Below are 22383 nucleotides of genomic sequence, written 5' to 3'. Positions count from 1 at the left end.
AGGGTTAAGTTGCAGAGGCTGGACCACCCCAGTCAAGTGCATGCAGCTGTGTTACAGTTCCCTGTGTGGTGCCCAGGAGTTGTTACTTGTGCCAGAACTGTGTCAGCACTGTATTGGTCACATGCAATCAAGCTCACACATACACCTATATGGACAAAAGGACTGGGACACCTACAGGAACTTTTAGAACATTTTAAATCTGTAGGCGTTAATATGGAGTTGGTCTCCCCTTCATAGTTAACAGCTTCCACTTTGCATTATTATTTAGAGCATTTGAAGAGCAAGAAGAGCATTTTTAGTATCGGTTACTGTTTGACAAGAGGGTCTAGCTCACAATCTCCATTCTAGTTCATCCCAAAGGTGTCACTGTCGTTACAACTTTCAAAATCTAAATCTGGGGTGGGGAACCTTTTCCCTGCTGAGAGCCAGTCGGCATTAATAAAATCATTTGAGGGCTGCATACTGTGCGGAGCAGTTAGTAGTGGGGGTTAGCAGCACCCGGGGCAAGGCAAAGTATTGTTCCCCTAATGCCCCTGCTTTTGTAGTTAACCTTCCTGTGATGCCTCTAGTACCGGATGTGAATCCTTAGTTATGCGGTTCACGGAAGAAAAAGAGCGCTGCACCTCACACCTATGGCTGATACTAGTGCCCCTAGGCTAAATAAAAAACACATCAGAATTTTGTGTATGAATTGATGAAGCCATACTGCCCCATGTACCTCGTGCCGGTATCTGATACACATGGGTCCCTACACTAAGTCCACACCGTGCCAGTCAGTGGCCACCAACCCCGCAGGCGCGCACAGTCAGGGAACGGGGGCCATGGGACGGCCCTGCGACCCCCATGCCACAGGACCAGACCCAAAAACACCACACCAGAACCCGGCCAGCACCGCCGGCGGAGAAGGTCGCCCCCAAACAGCACAAGTCTGGATGAGGTATTGCGCTCACCATAGCTGCTGCAGACAGAATGGGAAAAGACAGGAGGGATTAAAACCATGTGCACTCAGGTGTCTCCTGCTAATTGCGGTCATGTGGGTCTCACCAGGAGGAGTGCAAAACACTGGGAAAAGAGAGAAACAAAATGCGGTTCACGGAAGAAAAAGAGCGCTGCACCTCACACCTATGGCTGATGGTTTGGCCAAATTATATACTAACTTCTGATGTTGGTTTTAAATGTAGCTGAACAAGCTTTCGTGTCAGCCATGGGTGCGATGTGCAGCCATTTCTGTCTTTTTGGCTTGTGCATATTTTATGTATTCTGTCCCTTTTTTCATTGTGGCTAGCACTCGTGCTGTGTAAGACCCATGTGATCCAAATTAGCAGGAAGCACCTGTGTACATAAGGGGAGGATCTCCTAGTATTCTCCCATTCTACCTGCAGAGGAATGGAGAGAGGTAAGAGCTTGTTCACACTTGTGTTGCTTGGCGTCCACTTTTTCCGCTGGTGGCGCCTGCGGGGTTCGGGGGTGCCCTTTTGGGTCTGGTCCTGTGACAATGGGGTTGCAGGGCCATTCCGTGGCCCCTCTTCTCTGCTTGCGCACGTCTTGCGGGGATTGTGGTCGCTGACCGGCACAGTGATGAGGTTTGGTTAGGGACTCATGTGTATCAGAAGACCTGCACGTGGTACATGAGGCAATATGGTTTGGCCAAATTATATACTAACTTCTGATGTTGGTTTTAAATGTAGCTGAACAAGCTTTCATGTCAGCCATGGGTGCGATGTGCAGCCATTTCTGTCTTTTTGGCTTGTGAATCCTTAGTTATGCCCGGTAGCAAGAGTCAACCCCTAGTGATGCCCCTGGTAGTCCTAATTAACCCCCAGTGATGCCCCTGGTAGTCCTAATTAAAGGAGATGTCCGGCCAAAAATTTTTTTTTATGTTATTACTTATGGAAAGTTCTACAATTTTCTAATGTACATTTATTATGGGAAATGCTCATATACTGCTATTTCCCTTAATTTAGTGTATCAGGAAGTGTTAGAATTCTCTCCAGAAGCAGTGACGTCACGACGAATGGTGTAATTCCTATGGAGTGTCCAGCAGGGGGCGCTCTATATATAGAAGTCAATGAGTACCATTGACTTCTATATATATAGTGCGCCCCTGCTGGACACTCCATAGGAATTACAATGGATGTGTGTATTTAATGGAATGTTATGTACTGTACTTTGCGATTGAATACATTTATGGAATACTTTGGGGAGCAAGTGTCCTTGCTCCCCAAAGTATCCCATAAATGTATTCAATAAATACATTTGCAGGGCACCGAGCCGGGAGGGAGAGAAGTGCCATCTACCTCCCCCCTCCTTGCTCGGTGCTGGGCACATATACAATGTACTACTCTCCCATTATCTGCAGATAATGAGTGAGTAGTACCCGTGCTATCTATTGCCGCCCGTGCCGCCGCTCACACAAGTGCCGCTCTTCATGCCCCCTCCTCCTCTGCTCCCCCTCCTCCTCCCGGCTTCAAACACTATGGCACCGCTCACTCCCCGCCGCCCGTGCCGCTCCTCACACTATCCGGCCGGCCGCCGCTCTCTGCTCCTGCATGCCGGCCGCGTCGGCTCTCACCCACCCCCTCCGGGAACACTGCGCTCCCGGTGCTTCCTGGTGTCCCCGTATAGTGTGAGGAGCGGCACGGGCATCGGGGAGTCAGCAGCGCCATAGTGTTTGAAGCCGGGAGGAGGAGGGGGAGCGGAAGAGGAGGGGGCATGAAGAGCGGCACTTGAGTGAGTGGCGGCGCGGGCGGCGATAGATAGCACAGGTACTACTCCCTCATTATCTGCAGATAATGGGGGAGTAGTACTTTCTATATGTGCCCAGCACCGAGCAGGGAGGGGGGAGGTAGATGGCACTTCTCTCCCTCCCTGCTCGGTGCCCTGCAAATGTATTTATTGAATACATTCATGGGATACTTTGGGGAGCAAGGACACTTGCTCCCCAAAGTATTCCATAAATGTATTCAATCGCAAAGTACAGTACATAACATTACATTACATACACACATCCATTGTAATTCCAATGGAGTGTCCAGCAGGGGCGCACTATATACAGAAGTCAATGGTACTCATTGACGTCTATATATAGAGCGCCCCCTGCTGGACACTCCATAGGAATTACACCATTCGTCGTGACGTCACTGCTTCTGAGAGAATTCTAACACTTCCTGATACACTAAATTAACCCCTTAGCGACCCATGACGTATCTCATACGTCATGGCGCCGCGGGGGGTGTTCAGAGCGGGGTCCCGCCGGGACCCCGCTCTGAAAGGCGCTGATCCCGGCTGACACGTGCAGCCGGGCAGTGCCTCTGTTAGCCGGCGTGGGTCCCGTTGCCGCGCCGGCTAATTAAGCACTTCAATGCAGCTGTCAAACCTGACAGCTGCATTGAAGTGCTTTATGCACAACATCCCTGGTGTCTAGTGGGTCGGATCTCCCCCCCGCGATGCGATCGCGGGGGGGAGATCCGTTCTTCTGCCAGTGCCGGGCCTCAGCGTCGGAATGACGCTGATCCCGGCTCGGCAATAGATTGCTATGGCCTGCAGCAGGCCATAGTAATCTATGACCGATCTGATGGATCTTTGCTGTGTATATACACAGCATTGATCTCTATGAGAGATCAGTGCTGTCTATATACAAGTCCCCCAGGGGGGCTTCTAGTCCATTTAAAAAAAAAAGTAAAAAAGTGTTTTTATTAATAAAAAATCCCCTCCCCTAATAAAAGTCCAAATCACCCCCCTTTTCCCATTTTATAAATACAAATTAATAAATAAATAAATAAACATATTTAGTATCGCCGCGCGCGTAATCGCCCGAACTATTAATCACATTCCTGATCTCGCACGGTAAACGGCGTCAGCGCAAAAAAATTCCAAAGTGCAAAATTGCGCATTTTTGGTCGCATCAAATCCAGAAAAAATGTAATAAAAAACGATCAAAAAGTCGTATATGCGCAATCAAGGTACCGATAGAAAGAACACATCATGGCGCAAAAACTGACACCTCACACAGCCCCATAGACCAAAGGATAAAAGCGCTATAAGGGTACAAACCCACACACCGTATACACAGCAGATACGCAACAAATACGCAGCAGATTTGTTAGTACAGATTTGATGCTGTGTTCAGTTATTTAGATATAATCTGCTGCGTATTTGCTGCGTGTTTGCTGCGTATCGCAGCAGTAAATACGCTGCTTATACGGTGTGTGGGTTTATACCCTAAGCCTGGGAATTGAGCGATTTTAAGGAACGTATATTTGTTAACAATGGTTTGAATTTTTTACAGGCCATCAGATACAATATAAGTTATACATGTTATATATCATAGTAATCGTAACGACTTGAGGAACATGCATAACAAGTCAGTTTTACCATAGGACGGACGGCGTAAATGCAAAACTCCCCGAAATCAAAACAAATTCTTTTTTTTTTTCAATTTGACAGCGCAAATGATTTTTTTCCGGTTTCGCACCATATGTTATGGAAAAATAATGCCGGTCATTGCAAAGTACAATTGGTTTCGCAAAAAATAAGCGCTCATATACGTCTCTAGGTGAAAAAATGCAAGCGCTATGGACTTTTAAACTTAAAATGGAATAAGCAAAAGCGCAAAAACGAAAATAGGCTTTGACCTTAAGGGGTTAAGGGAAATAGCAGTATATGAGCATTTCCCATAATTAATGTACAATTGTATAACTTTCCATAAGTAATAACATATAAAAAATAAATTTTGGCCGGACCTCTCCTTTTACCCCCAGTGATGCCCCTGGTAGCTGATGTTAACCCCCAGTGAAGCCCCTGATAGCTCTAGTTAAGAGGGGAGTCTCTGGCTCACATAAAATACACAATTCTTTATTATAAATTCATTTAAAATGATTCTGTATGTATATTTGGGTATAACATTGTATTTTTTCCTTCTGTGTTCCAGCCCAGTGATTTTTCCATATCATTAAAGGCATCAGGAAAAAACAAACACTTTAAAGTGCAACTGGTGGACAGTGTGTATTGTATTGGACAGCGGAGGTTTAAGAGCATGGATGAACTGGTGGAACATTACAAAAAAGCCCCCATCTTCACTAGTGAACATGGACAAAAGTTATATTTGGTGAAAGCACTACCATGACACTGGCCTCACTCACACTGGCCTCTCAATCTTCAAGCCTTAGTTCCGAAAAATGACTTCCATGGAACAGAGCCATCATCACACAGGAATCAGTCTTAACAGTACGGGCTCCTCTGATACCGCAAACACTCTGACATAGTACTTTTATCTTTTTTTATTTGTGTTTGTTCTGTAATTTCTGTTTTGTAAGTCATCTTGCCCTCAGGTTAAAGACCTCACGTAAGTGACCATTGTAAGCACTCACTGTCATGCCTTGGTTGAAAGTCTCCTATTCTGCACATGTTTACAGTTCATAGCTAGGTATGACTAGCAAGAGGAATAGGGGGCAACTTGAAACAGTGTTAAGATACTCTAAAATTGTTTTTTTTTTTATCATATAAAAAAAAAAATCTTTATTGAAAGACATTAGGCACAATGAAATGCACTGAAGCTGCAGCAAATAGTAATAATAATGTAGACATGCTGTATCGGTTGTGGCTGTGAAACTTGTAGCCTTGTTGCTTACCAGGTAGTTTATTAAAACAGCTTCTAGGCTCTCGAAACACTCTCTACAATGTCCAGTGCTCTGCCACTACAATACAATACCTCCTCACCTCTTTGCAGAGTACATACAGTATCTCAGAATACCCTGGTAACATGATTCTAGTAAATAGTGTATTTGATATGTCATTACTGCAAAATAATAGACAGTTCATAAGCAAGTTATTTAATTCAAGGTTCTACATGAAAAGTAACCAAATGTGCCATCCTCATTTTTTCTATGCCCTATTCCCTGCCTGATATAAATATACTATTAAGTATTTAATTATAAAAGTAAAATGTATGTGTAGCTGTCTATGCTAATACAGACAAATAAAATTTTGTTTTTTGAAATTGTTGCAGTGGTTCTAATATTCCACTTGTAAAATCTGCCTATGGATTCCTTTCTTTATGAATGACATGTTATATTTGTGTACAACCTTTGTGGTATATGCCAGGTATGGTATAATATATTCATTACGACCAACATCAGTAAAGGTATATAGGGCAGTCCTTGTGATATATATCAGTGTTGTCTAATATTCTCTTCGGTGCAATTGGAGCCCATAAAGTAAAGGCACTATTACACAGGGCACTGTCAGCGCTCGTTTGCTCCTCGTTCTTTGCTCGCTGCTATTGCATGCGGGGGGGCTGCCCGGGTGATTGCTAGATAGTCCGGGCAGCCCATAGAGGATAGTGGCCGGTCTATTCCATGGAGTAACGGCAGCAGATCGCTGCTCTCACAGTTGTATGTTTTTCAACATGGTTGAAAGACAAACCACTGCAACGATCAGCCAACATGAACGATGTCGGACGATCGTTGTCCTCTATTCCACGGGACAATTATCGGCTGAATACGGTCGATAAACATTCCGTGGAATAGAGCCTTAAGGCCTGCCGTGTTGTATACAATTAGAAGTTAAAAAAATATAAAAAGGGAGAGACAGTCAATGTATTCAACTATCTTGCATAGATTGGGGCTATATTGTTGGTGTATGTATATGTACCACTTAAGGGGAATCTGTGAGCATTTGAACCCGTCTAGAGTTGCTGACAGTGTTATGTTAGGTCACAGCATCCTATTCAACATGGTACCTGTATCTTATCCGTTCATGTAGCCGGTAATGTGTAATCATAGTGCGACAAAGATGTTGCGGCTCTCCGGCTCTGCCATGCTCTGTCACGCTCCTCCTTGGTTCCTCTGCCCTCCTCCTTTTGAATAATAATTTCATATCAGCTTCCAGTTCCCATGCTGCTGTAGACGCATGTGTCCTAAACTCATTCAAGCGTCATAGCCAGGAAGAGCGTGAGCAGTGAAGCTTATTTCCATCAATGTGCAGGCTCCGCTCCTCCTGGCTACAGTGCTTGAATGAGTTTAGGATGCAGGACGTACAAGTCATCAGCGGCGTGACAAAGCGGGGCACAGCCGGAGAGCCACAACTCCTCTTTGACACACTATGATTGCACATTATTTGCTACAAGGACAGATAAGCTACAGGTACCATGTTGAATAGAGTGCTGTGACCTGTATAAAGGGTAGGTTCACACTACGGAATTCTCGCGGATAAAATCAGCGGAATTCCGTCGGCTGTCCGCGTGCCTTTCCACCGGCCATGCGCGCGGACAGCCGACGGAATTCCGTGGATATTATCCACGAGAATTCCGTAGTGTGCACCCACCCTAACACTGGTCGTGTCAGAGTGCCGGCAGATTCCCCTTTAAACCAGACAGATACATATTAAAGCTCTCCAACTGTTGCAAAACTACAACTCTCATCATGTCTGGACAGCTAAAGTTTTATCTAGTAGCTTTATGGTGGTCAACAGCACCAATGGGCCCAATAGTGCCTTATTAACGGTTGCCTGCTGGTGAACCCACAATCCCGCAGGTGGGTCAAAGCAAAGTATCCTAGAGAAGATCCAACAGCATCCACAGGAAATCTTCAATGCTTTATTTTGCAGAACAGCTTACATAAAATACGACGTTTCGACCCCGTCCAGTGGTCTTTTGACAAGGACCCTGGACTGGGTCGAAACGTCGTATTTTATGTAAGCTGTTGTGCAAAATAAAGCATTGAAGATTTCCTGTGGATGCTGTTGGATCTTCTCTAAGCTAAAGTTTTATGTGTCTAGGCATGATGGGAATTGTAGTTTTTCAACAGCTTTCGGGCTGTGTGTTTTACACCCCTGTGTTAAAGAATCTTGGGGGAAATTACTTAGACAAGCTTTGTAAGTGAAAGCTGGCCAGTGTCAGATGCGACAGATCTGTCGAAGCACCGACTTGTCAATAAACCTGTTGCATCTATGGCTGCCAATATGGAACACTTTCTATGACAGTAATAGGCTGGCATAGATTTCTGCTACAATTTATGGTGTAAATAATAGTTAATGTACTGGGCTAGTGGGACCCTGCTCCCTTTTTTTTTTTTTTTTTTTTTTTCTGCAAAGCTTCACCCACTTTTCAAAACTGGCGGAGGTGGTATAATGGGCAAACAATAGAATTATAAATATTAACAATACTTAGTGTTAAAGGGAACCTGTCACCCCCCATGCCGGGGTGACAGGCTCCCGACCCCCCGCTACAGCCCCCTATACTCACCTGATCCCGCCGGGTCCCGCTTCTGGATCCGGTCGGGTCACGGAGATATCAGCCACAGCAGCCCGGCGCGCGCGCTGAGAGATGAGTCCAACGCTCATAGAAAATGACGGAGCGCTGGACTCTCCGTCATTCTCTATGAGCGTTGGACTCGGCGGGATCAGGTGAGTATAGGGGGCTGTAGCGGGGGGTCGGGAGCCTGTCACCCCTGCACGGGAGGGGTGACAGGTTCCCTTTAAGTTACATATGAGACAGTGGAGTGTGGTCCACAATCAACAAGGACAAAGCAAAGTCCTACAAACATTACCTTTGTCATGTATAGTACTCATTACAGTACTCAATAGTGGCTTTAATATTATAATATAGTATGCTATTATAATCTGTGTAGAACCAGATGCGTACATGCTCCAAATCTCTTTTCTTTGCAGTTCAGATTCCTAGGTCACATTTTTAACACAGTCTTGTAAGATGTCGCTCTGACCATACAAATCTCGCAAAGCTACGTTACCTGGTAAAAGCTTAGTTGTTTCCTTACCCAAGGAGGGTGTGCATTATAGACTCAGAAGACCGCCGCTTACCGCAGTATATAAAAGTGTGCATAGGGATTTTCTAGCATTGAGAAACCAGACCATAGCCATGACTCCCACCAAAGTGCTGTTGCTGACCGTCATCTGCCTGGTCTACTTGACTGCATTTAGTAAGTACAATTTAATCAGAAGTTAGTATTTTGGAATAATCACTTATACACAGGTCTTTCCTCCACTATAATTAAGGAATGTCTTACAGTCCCAAACTCTAGGGGTTTTAGGTTTGTTTTTTTTTGTATGAGCTTTATTTTACCTTTTTAGTCACCGCATCGTACCATTTCTGAGGTCTGTTTGCTATCTGTGATTGGAAAAATTGAAAAAGGTTTTTCATATGTGATCAGTACAATTGTCATTGTAACACAGTGCAAAGTACTGCAGACCCTGACTGTCACTGGACTATGGGACTAATAGTGTGTTGCTCAAGCATCTTGTCTCTTTTGAAGGGTTTTATTTTTCTTCTTTCTTTAGCAAGTCCCTAAAGTACCTTTTCAATGACTAAGACAAGACAGGAGACAAGCTGCTTGGTTCAGTAAGCATGTATGAACAAAATTTGAAGAATATTGTCTTTGTCACCATCTGTCATAAATGAAGAATGTCCTTGCATTGCATTGGCTTACGTCTGGTCAGTACCAGATAAATATTCTTGCGCACTTTTTGCATTTTTGTGGCTTTTCGTGTGACTTTTTTTTTTTTTTTTTTGCAACTTTTTACTTAGATACATTTACTATGGCAGTGCTACATGTTAATAAATCAGTTACAAGATATTGGACCAAAATACACACCAGTCCTCATTCGATTAGTTGCACACATTAGACTCCTTAGTAAATGTCTCTCTTAGTGGCAAAGACGTAGTTTAAGAGGTAAGAAGTCACTTCTACAGATATTTTAGAAATTACATAGACAATCAAATAGAAAGAAGTTGCATGAAACAACACTAACCATTTATCTCTTCCAGCATTTCCCCAGTTTCAGGCCTCATACAATGGAAGAAGTGTCCCCTTTCTGGATAAGACAACATACATGTGATGTCTTGTCCATTAAAATGTCTGTCTCCTTCTAGACCTATTAATTAAAACTACACATTGTTTTCCTCAGTCTAAGACCATTCTTTATCTCCTGCCTAACCTGCTTTTTGTTCTCCTTGTCAGATCTTTCAAACCTGTATAGAAGAACTTGTCTTGTTACACCTGATCATCTCCCCTGCCGCTGCCAGCCACTAGTCGGGGCTAAATGTGCTCTGTTTCTAGTTTGATCTCTATGATAACACTGTGTCTGTATTACCTTAACTCCCCCTTAGTTGTGGCCAGAGACAAAATGTTGTCCTTTATATCTATGGCTTATGCATTATGTGAAGCACTGTACAGATACATAGACTGCTATAAAGATATGTCAAGGAACTACAATTTAGATACAGCTAAAAACTGTGTGATTGTAAAAGGAGAAATTTACATAAAGATTTCCCATCATGAAAACACCTCTAGGCATGTCTACTGCTCATACTACACTTGTATCCGCTCGTAAAAAGTTTTTGATCTGTTTTCTAGTGACCTGTAATTTTTATACAATTATCCGTACTGTGGACATTGGTCCTGGCGAGTAACAATACACAATCTCTAGTTATGGTTTCAAGTCTCTAGATTGTAAGCACCTGTGAGCAGGGTCCATCCCCCATTTTTATTGATGGTGGTTGTTTCTTTGTTTTCACAGGATAGTGTTCTGTTTCATAATTACAGGGGGATTACATTTATTAGTCTGGGTACTAATAGAGGCCTGTAACATTGTTAGAAAGCATGAATTGTCTACATGTAAGCCCAAAGGGCAAACTGGCTTATGTTCACACTCAATGACAGGTATTAACCCTATTTTCCTGAAAGGGCTCATTCTGATATTGTATTTAAAGAGATTTCTTGGATTAGCATAACAATGGTTACTTTCTTCCAAGAACACCTATCCGCAGGTAGTGACTTGTATTATAGTTTTACCCCCTTCATTTTGTGCAGAATTTAAAGGCACATCCCCTAGTTAGAACCAAAATATTTAAGATAAGGGGAGAGCATCTCTTTCGGGCATAGCTGAGTCCTTTTATTAATCATAATTCTATTTCTTTACACTACCGTTCAAAAGTTTGGGGTCACATTGAAATGTCCTTATTTTTGAAGGAAAAGCACTGTACTTTTCAATGAAGATAACTTTAAACTAGTCCTAACTTTAAAGAAAAACACTCTATACATTGCTAATGTGGTAAATGACTATTCTATGTTTGTTTTTTGGTGCAATATCTACATAGGTGTATAGAGGCCCATTTCCAGCAACTATCACTCCAGTGTTCTAATGGTACAATGTGTTTGCTCATTGGCTCAGAAGGCTAATTGATGATTAGAAAACCCTTGTGCAATCATGTTCACACATCTGAAAACAGTCTAGCTCATTACAGAAGCTACAAAACTGACCTTCCTTTGAGCAGATTGTGTTTCTGGAGCATCACATTTGTGGGGTCAATTAAACGCTCAAAATGGCCAGAAAAAGAGAACTTTCATCTGAAACTCGACAGTCTATTCTTGTTCTTAGAAATGAAGGCTATTCCATGCGAGAAATTGCTAAGAAATTGAAGATTTCCTACAACGGTGTGTACTACTCCCTTCAGAGGACAGCACAAACAGGCTCTAACCAGAGTAGAAAAAGAAGTGGGAGGCCGCGTTGCACAACTAAGCAAGAAGATAAGCACATTAGAGTCTCTAGTTTGAGAAACAGAAGCCTCACAGGTCCCCAACTGGCATCTTCATTAAATAGTACCCGCAAAACACCAGTGTCAACATCTACAGTGAAGAGGCGGCTGCGGGATTTTGGGCTTCAGGGCAGAGTGGCAAAGAAAAAGCCATATCTGAGACTAGCCAATAAAAGAAAAAGATTAAAGGACAAGTGCCATGAAAACCTTTTTCCCAGTAATTGAAGCACATTACAAAGTTACAGTGAGTCCAAGAAGTATTTGATCCCTTGCTGATTTTCTTTGCCCACTAATAAAGACATGATCATTCTCTTTTAATGGTAGATGTATTCTTACATGGAGAGACAGAATATTAAAAAGAAAATCCAGAAAATAAATCTAAGGAATATATATTAATTGATTTGTATTTCATGGAGTGAAATAAGTATTTGATCCCTTAGTATTCATTAGCAGTTCTGGCTTTTACAGACCAGTTAGACACTCCCAATCAACTTGTTACCTGACCTGAAGCCCCCTGTTCTCACTAATCACTTGTGTGAAAAACAACTGTCCACAGAATCAGACAGATCGCACAGATTTCAAGTCTCCAACATGGGTAAAACCAAAGAGCTGTCACAGGACCTCAGAGTCAGAATTGTTGACCTTCACAAAGCTGGAATGGGCTATAAAAAGATTAGTAAGGTGTTGGATGTGAAAGTAACAACTATTGGTGCAATTATCAGAAAGTTTAAAGAGTATAACATGACAATCAACAGACCTCGGCCCGGTGCTCCAAAGAAGATTTCGCCTCATGGGGTGGCAATGATGCTGAGAACAGTCAGAAATCGTCCTGCAACCCACTCGGCAGGAGTTAGCAAATGACCTGAAGGCAGCTGGGACCACAGTTTGCAAGGAAACAATTGGCAACACTTTGCGCAACAATGGATTCACATCCTGCAGTGCCCGAAAGGTACCCCTGCTGAAGAGAGCACATGTGGAGGCGCACCTCAAGTATGCCAATGATCATTTGAAAGATGAACCAAGTTATTGGGAGAAGGTTTTGTGGTCAGATGAGACCAAAATTGAACTTTTTGGCCTCAACTCCACCCGCCATGTGTGGAGGAAGAAAAATGCTGCCTATGACCCCAAGAACACTGTGCCCACCGTCAAGCATGGAGGTGGAAGCATGTTTTGGGGGTGTTTCTCTGCCAAGGGTACAGGGCTACTTCACCGCATCACTGGGAAGATGGATGGAGCCATGTACCGCACAATCCTGAGGGACAACCTTCTCCCCTCTGCCAGGGTTCTGAAAATGGGCCGTGGTTGGGTCTTCCAACATGATAACGACCCTAAACATACAGCAAAGGCAACAAAGGATTGGCTCAAGAAAAATCACATTAAGGTCATGGAGTGGCCCAGCCAGTCGCCAGACCTCAATCCGATCGAAAATCTATGGAGGGAGCTGAAGGTCAGAGTTGCCAAGCGACAGCCCACCAACCTTCATGATTTAGAGAGAATCTGCAAAGAAGAGTGGGCCAAAATTCCCCCTGGTGTGTGTGCTAAACTTGTGGTTAACTACAACAAACGTCTCACCGCTGTGCTTGCAAACAAAGGCTTTGCCACTAAGTATTGAGTGTGTTTGGCAAGAGGGATCAAATACTTATTTTCCTAATTGAAATATATCTACCATTAAAAGTGCTGAAGGATAGTGTCTTTATTAGTGGGCAAACAAAGAAAATCAGCAAGGGATCAAATACTTCTTGGACTCACTGTATATAACTGTGTAATATGCTTCAATCACCTATCTGCCTCCCTTCCCTGTCTTTTCCCCCCTCCTCCCCCCACCAGGAAGTGTCCTGACTCACACAGACCTGATTACTGTCGTCGCCGTCACCAAGCTCTTCTCTCAGCTCCTTCTCTTGTTACACTAGCCTTCCCCCTCCCCTGCCTTGTCAGGTGACAGGCTTGCTCACCTCCGATTGGCTGAACAACTGCAAGCCATCACTTGTCACATCTCCCTTGCTTATCTTCCCTCAGACTGACTCCGGCACTTAGGCAGCTCCCCCCTCCCCTCATACCCTCTCTCCCCTCATACCCTCTCTCCTGCTGCCGTGAAGGAGTCATGTCACTAGAGAAGATAAGCTGAGCAAGCAGAGTCACCTGACAAGGAGGGGAGGGGAAGGTTGGTGTAACAGGACCTAGAGCAGCCCTCCTGCTGATGACTCATCCTCACAAGAAGGAGCTGCCTGGTGTCAGTGACGACAGTAATCAGGTCTGTGTGAGTCAGGACACTTCCTGGTGGGGGGTGGAGGGGGGAAAAGACAGGGAAGGGAGGCAGATAGGTGATTGAAGCATATTACAGAGTTATATAACTTTGTAATGTGCTTCAATTACTGGGAAAAAGTTTTTCATGGCACTTGTCCTTTAAGATGGGCAAAAGAACACAGACATTGGACAGAGGAAGACTGGAAAAAAGTGTTGTGGACGGATGAATCCAAGTTTGAGGTGTTTGGATCACAAAGAAGAACGTTTGTGAGACGCAGAACAAATGAAAAGATGCTGGAAGAATGCCTGACGCCATCTGTTAAGCATGGTGGAGGTAATGTGATGGTCTGGGGTTGCTTTGGTGCTGGTAAGGTGGGAGATTTGTACAGGGTAAAAGGGATTCTGAATAAGGAAGGCTATCACTCAATTTTGCAACGCCATGCCATACCCAGAGGACAGCGCTTGATTGGAGCCAATTTCATCCTACAACAGGACAATGACCCTAAACACACCTCCAAATTGTGCAAGAACTATTTACAGCAGAAGCAGGCGGCTGGTATTCTATCGGTAATGGAGTGGCCAGCGCAGTCACCAGATCTGAACCCCATTGAGCTGTTGTGGGAGCAGCTTGACCGTATGGTACGCCAGAAGTGCCCATCCAACCAATCCAACTTGTGGGAGCTGCTTCTAGAAGCGTGGGGTGCAATTTCTCCAGCTTACCTCAACAGATTAATAGCTAGAATGCCAAAGGTGTGCAATGCTGTAATTGCTGCAAAAGGTGGATTCTTTTACGAAAGCAAAGTTTGTTTTTACATCAATGTTATTTCAAAAGCAAATCATTATTTCTAACCTTGTCAATGTCTTGACTCTATTTTCTATTCATTTCACAACGTATGGTGGGGAATAAGTGTGACTTTTCATGGAAAACACAAAATTGTTTGGGTGATCCCAAACTTTTGAACGGTAGTGTATATGTAAGGCCTTTCTCAGTCACGGCACACACCCCTACCTTTTTGCAAGATTGTTGAACCCTATGGACTGGCCTCATTCCCTCTCCCATCAACTATGTACGTGGTACCATCCTGTTCAGCTTTAGTCTTCAGCTTGATAATGTACAGTGCCACCTAAGCCTTTTCTGTTCTGCCTGGTAATATCTGCTTTAGGTGCATTTACAGGTTAAACAAGTACATTTTGCAATGCTTAGTGCAGCGTCTTAGAAGGCAGAACATGATACAAGGCTTCAAAGAGCATCAAATCCATAATACTCCTTATCTGCTGTCCTGTTAGGGGGATTCACTTGTTCCATGCACAGTCTGTAAATATAGATTATGTGTAGAGATGAGCGAACCTGAGCGTTCAGCATTTGATTAGCGGTGGCTGCTAAAGTTGGATAAAGCCCTAAGGCTATGTGGAAAACATGGATATAGTCATTGGCTGTATCCATGTTTTCCAGACAACCTTAGAGCTTTATCCAACTTCAGCAGCCCCAGCTAATCAAATACCAAACGCTCATGTGCTAAAGAACAGAATTCAGAGTTGCCGGCTTATCATTCATAATGATGCTGGGAGCTCCGAAACTTAAAATCTTTGCACTGCTGTATTGACGTCCCTAAGAAGCCATCCAACTTCTGCAGCTGCGGGGAATCAAACGCCAAGCATTTGGGTTCAGAGAACGTTTCCCGCACTGTTTGACAGGTCCTCTCAACACAAATGAAGACTGCTTTGAACGTTGTATTGAAAAGAAAGGATCACAATAAAGATCTGTGCCAGTAGTAAAATAAAAAGCTATATAAACTAAATTGTGCACTGCATAAACCCCCGCAAATTTCAAATTTTTTATTTATTTTTTTTTTTTATCCTGATTTCACCCCTCAAATATATAAATTTTGTTTTGCCATAGATTTTATGGTAAAATTAGAAGATTGATTACAGCTTAAAGTCTGTCCCACAAAAAAAACAAGCCCTGGTATGGCACTAGATGGGAAAATGTGAAAAGCGAGCATGAGAAATATAAAATTGGCTGCATCGTGAAGGAGTTAAGCGGCCATTTTTCCTGCCTTGTACGACATCTCTTAATTTTAAGGACTAAGGAATGTTTGTGGATGAAGGTTAGCTGTCGGTATGTGACATCGATGTCTCTCCATAGGGAAAAGCTTGGTGCCTCAGCATGTTCACCGTTGATAGACTACTTCTCATCAATGGGCCGTCTTGTCAGCTGTAGCAGCAGGAGAGCAATAGTTTAATTAACGCCGAGTTAATGATATCTGGTAAATGAAAGCCTGACATTATCGCACATCATTCCACTCTCCCATGAGTTGTAGCAAACAACTATTAAGTGATAATGCTTTGCACGTCCATCATACAATTGACTAGGAAACTTCTGGGCGCTATGTAACCTTGGCACACGGATGACATCTTATGGCTACATCTTCAAGGACTTATACTGACTATTCCTCTGACCTTCACATCCCGCACACTGAAGTCCTTGCCATGCGAACAGAAGTGTTTTTAATGAGATTTCACACTTCCTCTAGAAAGAATTTATTTGTGAAAATATTTTCAAGTAGTAATGGCTTGTTTATATATTGTGAAGATGTGACTAAAATTCCATTAACATTCCTTGTTTCTATAGGAAATCTATTTTGGCACATAACACAAACTTCATCTGATTGTAAAGCCTGTTGAAAAATAGCCCACATTCATTAAATAAGTGCAAGCTGTATATTTTCATGGCCATAAATATGGAAGCAGAAAAATACATTTTGACTAGAGAGGAGCTCAATGCAAGCGTGGTCAAGTCCGATCGTTCGGCATTTGGATCCTGGTGGCAGAAGAAGTTGGATGCAGCCGAGAAAAACATCTATACAGCCTATAGGATACGAACAAAAAAGGGCTGGTCCCGAACAGTTTTGACAAAGTCGGAAGCATATTCATATCTAAAATACTCCACCCCCACCCCCGGAAGTCCATAAGTCTAAGGGGGAGATTTATCAAACTGGTGCAAAGTAGAATTGTCTTGGTTGCCCAACCAATCAGATTCCACCTTTTATTTCTGACAGGTTCTTTGAAAAATTAAAGGTGGAATCTGATTGGTTGCTAGGGGCAACTCTACAATTCTACTTTACACCAGTTTGATAAATCTCTCCCTAAATCTTTTTTAAATTGCATTGGCTTGACTGCCATCTTGTGCCAACGCGTCATGCTGTAATGATTTGGGGGTCGGCTGTTCCCTATTAAGCCAGCCCCCAGCTCTGCCCCTGTTTATAACATGGGTGCCAGTGGTCAAATCATCTGCAGATTCCATAAATCTCTAGACAGTGCAGTTTTTGTGATGATTTTTATGTAATAAGGAAAGTCCACAGCTTCTTAAATTCATGTTTATTTCATATCCCTAAAAATGCTATAAATATGCCAACGCTATTTGGAGCTCAGTCCCTTAATCTTGGCATGACTGCGGCCTGAAATGCGTTGGTGTGTTTTTTTTATCCAGGTTGTACCATTTTTTTAAGAAAATGAAATGTATGTTTTTTGGGGGGAGCTATAGACTCTCCTCATTACATGATAATGTAGCTGGTGAACGGCCTGGTTTGGATTCCTTGGCCTACTGGGCTCCTACTCTCTATGGGTACCATCATTAAATGGACTACATTTGCACATGTTGAGCGGACATACCTCATATATCTGCTTTCAAGCTTATTTTTATTGCCAGATGAGATTTGGAACTCTGCAGTGTGTTCGGGACTTTTTGCAGTGGTGGCATCCTATTACAGTACCACACTCGATTTCATTGAGCTCTTTACAGCGACTCATTCTTTCACAAATGTTTGTTAAAGGGGTTGTCCAAGGTTGTCCAATCTGCTATGCTGCCAGGGTTTGCGGAGGAGTGCGGTACTCTTACTCAGAGGCAGATTATAATGAGTGCAATCTGGGCAACGGCCCAGGGGGCCCAGTGAGATTGCTCCCATTATAATCTCCATGCCACTGCTGCCCGCCATCGAATGGGGAGCTGGACATGTGGAAAACTGGGGGAGCTGTACATGTGGAAAACTGGGGGAGCTGGACCTGTGGAAAACAGTGTGGGACATGTGAAAAACAGGGGGGTTGGACATGTGGAAAACAGGGGCGTGGGTGGAGTGTGTGTGTGTGGGGGGGGGGGACAGGGGCCCATGCATTGTAAACTGCCCGGGCCCATAGGATCCTTAATCCACCCCTGCTCTTACCTGTCCTGCCCTGCTGCAACTGCCAGTTCCTGGGCCTGCTCTTTGCCATTGTCAGCGTTTTCACAACGTCCGGTCATGTGCCGTTCTAACTGGAAATGGATGCACAGTATATAGTGCCTATACAGTCTATAGTCTACAGTATAGGACCTCCTATGAAAAAACACCAAAGGCAATAAAAAAATGTTCATCGCACCTTGTCACCTTTTGGCAGTTTTTCAGTTTTTTTTTTTTTTTTTTGGGGGGCCAAAAAAAAGGCCACAAAAATGCTGTATCTGGGGGCATCCTGAGGGAGCCTGCTACTGATGAATTTATATAGCCCCTTTTGGGGACAGGTAAGTATGAATTGCTTTTTTCTTTTTTAAATCGCCTTGAGACAATTGTAAATTTTTCCTGGGGCTAGAAACATTTAAACATTTCTCCTAAATACAGTACTTATATGCTTTCTATTAATACTGAACAGTATCTAAGCAAACAAATATATAAGCCATTCATCTGGCACTGTAATCTCAGTAATATTTGATAATGTAATTTTTTCATTTTATAATGAAAGTTTAATTCACATTAATGTATAAATTGTTTCCCCTCAGGCCCGGCTGCCGTCATAAGAAACAAAGGTATGTGTTTCACATTCTGCATCTACTCATGCTTGCATCTGCAATTCCATTTCTTACAGTACATCATATTAAATGTGTGAAAATGCTTACGACCGTATCTGTATCAAAAACATTTCAATCGTTCTGCATGGTCTGTTGCTTTGTAAAAGAGAATATATTAGTCCATAAGTGATAACAGCAATGTAATGTGTCTTACCCCCAATGGGCTGTTAAGGCTGTGTTCGCTTCGAGTAAAGAAAAATATCAAAATATGGTCATAATTTTGAGTGGGAATAAAACAATGTGTGAACAGAAAAAAAATATCCATATTTTGTAAAAGCAGATGGTAAATATTATTTGGATGATTGTAATCAATTACGGCTAATATTCTATACTGTGTGCACTGCCGGCCAATTACCAATTGACTTCAATAAAGCCCATTATTATGTTGAAAATTTGGCTGTATATTAGCCTCAAAATTACGACCCTATTTTGTCATTATTTTACAGTGTGTCAACATAGCCTTATCGTTGTTCATTGCCCAATGAGAGAACAATAGTTACATAGTTGACGAAGCTGAAAAAAAGAAATACTCGGGTCCACCAAGTCCTGCCTGTAATCCTACAGAGTTTATTAAGATCAAGGCAAAAATTCCTGTGAAATGAATGCCAATTGCCCCATGTGTATGTGCACACTATGGAATCCCGGCGGATCATCTGCCGCAGATTTCACGGCTCATCCCCGCTCGCGGACACTGACGGCCATGTGCATCGCTGCTGCTCCTATAGGCCTCATTCTATGGTTTGCTGGTTCAGGTTCATTCTGCAGGCGAATGGTGTAATCTGACAAACCATAGAATGAAGCCTATGGGAGCAGCGGCGATGCTCGCAGCCGACAGCGTCCGCGAGCAGGGGTGAGCTGCGAAATCCGCGGTGGGTGATCCGCTGGGATTCCGTAGTGCGCACATACCCTTACTCTAAGGCATGGGTCTCCAAACTGCGGCCCTCCAGCTGTTGCAAAACTACATTTCCCATCATGCCTGGACTGCCAAATCCAAAGCTTTAGCTGCCCAGGCATGATGGGAGTTGTAGTTTGCAACAGCTGGAGGGCCACAGTTTGGAGACCCTTGCTCAAGGTCATGTTCCCACACAGTATTTTGCCACCAAAACCAGGAGTGAATTGAAAACACAGAGAGGCTATGTTCAACTTCAGCTATTTTATCCAAACTTACATGAAATAATAACAGCGAGAATACAGAAAGAAGAAATTCCCATTTTGAGGAGTCAGTTTATAGTCACTGCAGAATATTTTATATTTGTGTTCCTCTATCTTTATATTTTGTTTCTCCAGTGTTAGTCATTAGCAGTGATACTGTCCATCCACAAGATGGAGCCTTGTACTCTGCTAGGGATAGAAATGATGGAAACTTGTCTAGCAGCACTAGTAGATACTGAAATATCATTTGCCTCAGTCTTTTACATAAATCTTCAGTAATCTACTGACTCTTTACATTATTATTATATTGTATAAAGTACAGATTACAGTGTATAGGAATAAATGGAGAAAGTACTATGTATGGGCTGTAAGGTTTACACATGGCATATTTATTGCCAATGCTATGATCTCTGAGCTCCTGCCACGATCTTGCTTCACACTTCAGGTGCATTAATATTGTGAAAGAAGACCCTTTCATTTACAGATTGCCATGAAACAGACCCAAAGTGCATGCTAGGTTTGACCTGTTCCACATGCTTTCCACTTTTTAGTACAAAATATTGACACATTTGTCGCATATCTGATTAGTAATGGACTTCACCACCACCACCACAGCCCTTACTACTACCTCAAACCCAACAGGGTCACACATGGAAGAATGCTGTGTATTTTCCACAGTACATAAAAATCCTTAGCTTTTACAGTAGCAGAAAATTTAATGCAATTTTAAAAAGTCAGTTCCCTGCTTCAAAGAAAAAACGATTCTGCACAGAATTTGTGGGAAAATTGACCCGTGGCAGGGATTTCTAACCACGTCAGTTTTGGAATCTTATTTGCTGCAGCAAAATCCAAAACTGATTTTTGGATTATGGAATTAGTAGCATTTCCACAACTCCATATTTGCTGTCTTTTCTACATGTCCCAGAAACAATAATTTTTTACAGAAATCCTTTAAAGAACTATTTCTTAATGATCTCCAGTCCTTGTTGCCCTTGCTGCTAAATGGATCAGAGGGCTGCCAGGTGTCTTAAAGCAATAGACAAGATGGCAGAAATGAGGGGGAAGACATGGCTGGTGGCCTGAGACACATATAGAAGAGGCTGACTGTACATGTTGTGGCCATGGAGCAGTAGTCTCATAAGACTGAAAACTATGAGGTAAAGACACCCAGACACGTCTTACTGCAGACTGCTGCTGATAGGTGTTCTACACAAACTATCTAGTATTAATAGAAAACTTAGAGCCCCATTACATGGAGCGATAATCCGCTGAATCAGGCCGATTATCCGATCAGGCTTCAGATAAACCTTAGCCACCACTGGGAAAAACCTAAAAAAGGCACAAGAACATCATAAATAACAACTAGAGATGAGCGCGACTCGTGCATGCTCAAGTCCAGTCCTTCAGCATTTGAATACCGGTGGTTGAAGAAGTTGGATGGGGCCATAGGCTGTACCCATGTTTTCCTGGACTCCCTAGGGCTGCATCCAACTTCTTTAGCCACCAGTATTCAAATGCCAAATGATCTGACTCGAACATACTAGAGTTGTGTTCATCTCTGAAAACAACCTAATGGTGGCTTGGGTGGGTGACACATGCTTAGACCAATATTGCTTCTTTTGGAACACCAAGAGGTAAGTTCTTCACTTTAATAAGACAAGAAATGCATTGATTACTTTTTGTCATTGCTTTTTAGATGTTATTCGAGAGAAGCGAGCAATGCCAAACTGGAGTATGTCTGCTTCTGATTTCGAAGGCTGGGTGGATGAACTTCGCAGACTGGCTGCTTATGACAAGACAGATGAAATGGCCAGGATCTACTGGGCTCATTTTCCTATTGCATCTCATTTAGGTTACGAGGATCCTGAGGCTGAAGAATAATTTGATCTCTTTTCTTAATACTGTATATTATTTATGTTACCACTGCCTGTTTCTGTTCTCTACTTATGCAAATGTAACCCCTTTCTAATGCTGAAATATCACAACCTTAACAATATGCCATGTATGAAAAGACTGGGGTTACACAGTACTGCTATGCAGAGTCAAAAATGTATAAGTTACTCTATAATATGTATAAATTATGTCATTGTGTAAAATATATTATCTACAAGTGAACACGGCAAATAGATGTATGTGTAGGACCTGGATATTTGATATGTGTTTTATGTACTTTTTCATTAATTAAATGAAAAACTAATTTACAGTCTTGTTTTATGCCTGCATGTTTGGGTGCACCTTGTGCCCATATACCTATTGTCTTGCTAAAACCAATAAATGTCTGCCAAACTGGTCCTTCAGCCGAACTCCACATGAAAACCCACTTTTCTATAACTTATAATACATATAAAGTTTTTTGCAGCATTTAAAGTGTCACTGTCGTTTTAAATTTTTTTTTCAGAAATCAATAGTACAGGCAATTTTAAGAAATCTATTTGGGTTTATTAGCCGAAAAATGCATTTTTATCATGAAAAAGCAGTTTGAAGCTCCCCCCTGTCTTCATGGTTTTAACGAGAGGGGAGGGGATGAGGGAGATGAGGCACCAAAACAAGACACCAAAGA

At 42.8% G+C, this 22383-nt stretch overlaps 2 protein-coding genes across 3 annotated transcripts in view; both read left to right on the top strand.

The window, feature by feature from the left end:
- NCK2 (NCK adaptor protein 2) overlaps nt 1-5998 on the top strand; it is a 30391-nt gene extending 24393 nt beyond the window's left edge. For both annotated transcript variants that reach the window (XM_069970944.1, XM_069970943.1), the window contains one exon: nt 4931-5998. In XM_069970944.1, the coding sequence (XP_069827045.1) occupies nt 4931-5125 (195 nt within the window). In that variant the 3' untranslated portion in view covers nt 5126-5998. The remainder of the gene's footprint in view (nt 1-4930) is intronic.
- A 2690-nt stretch (nt 5999-8688) lies between these two features.
- Nucleotides 8689-21965, top strand: LOC138793730 (otospiralin-like). Its single transcript, XM_069972416.1, has 3 exons — nt 8689-8936; nt 18603-18629; nt 21520-21965. The coding sequence occupies exons 1-3, from the start codon at nt 8876-8878 to the stop codon at nt 21702-21704; spliced, it is 273 nt and encodes a 90-aa protein (XP_069828517.1). The 5' UTR covers nt 8689-8875; the 3' UTR covers nt 21705-21965.
- The last annotated feature ends 418 nt before the right edge of the window (nt 21966-22383 follow it).

The sequence above is a fragment of the Dendropsophus ebraccatus genome, chromosome 5 (assembly GCF_027789765.1).
Source record: "Dendropsophus ebraccatus isolate aDenEbr1 chromosome 5, aDenEbr1.pat, whole genome shotgun sequence".
In the NCBI taxonomy this organism is placed as follows: Eukaryota; Metazoa; Chordata; class Amphibia; order Anura; family Hylidae; genus Dendropsophus; species Dendropsophus ebraccatus.
This window is presented reverse-complemented; position numbering and strand designations above follow the sequence as displayed.

What these genes read in the sequence shown, in the direction of transcription:
- LOC138793730 (XM_069972416.1), top strand. Translation starts at nt 8,876, where the DNA reads ATGACTCCCACCAAAGTGCTGTTGCTGACCGTCATCTGCCTGGTCTAC. An exon ending in GGTCTACTTGACTGCATTTA is followed by an intron (nt 8,937 to 18,602) that starts GTAAGTACAATT and finishes GTTTCCCCTCAG; the next exon opens with GCCCGGCTGCCGTCATAAGA. An exon ending in TGCCGTCATAAGAAACAAAG is followed by an intron (nt 18,630 to 21,519) that starts GTATGTGTTTCA and finishes ATTGCTTTTTAG; the next exon opens with ATGTTATTCGAGAGAAGCGA.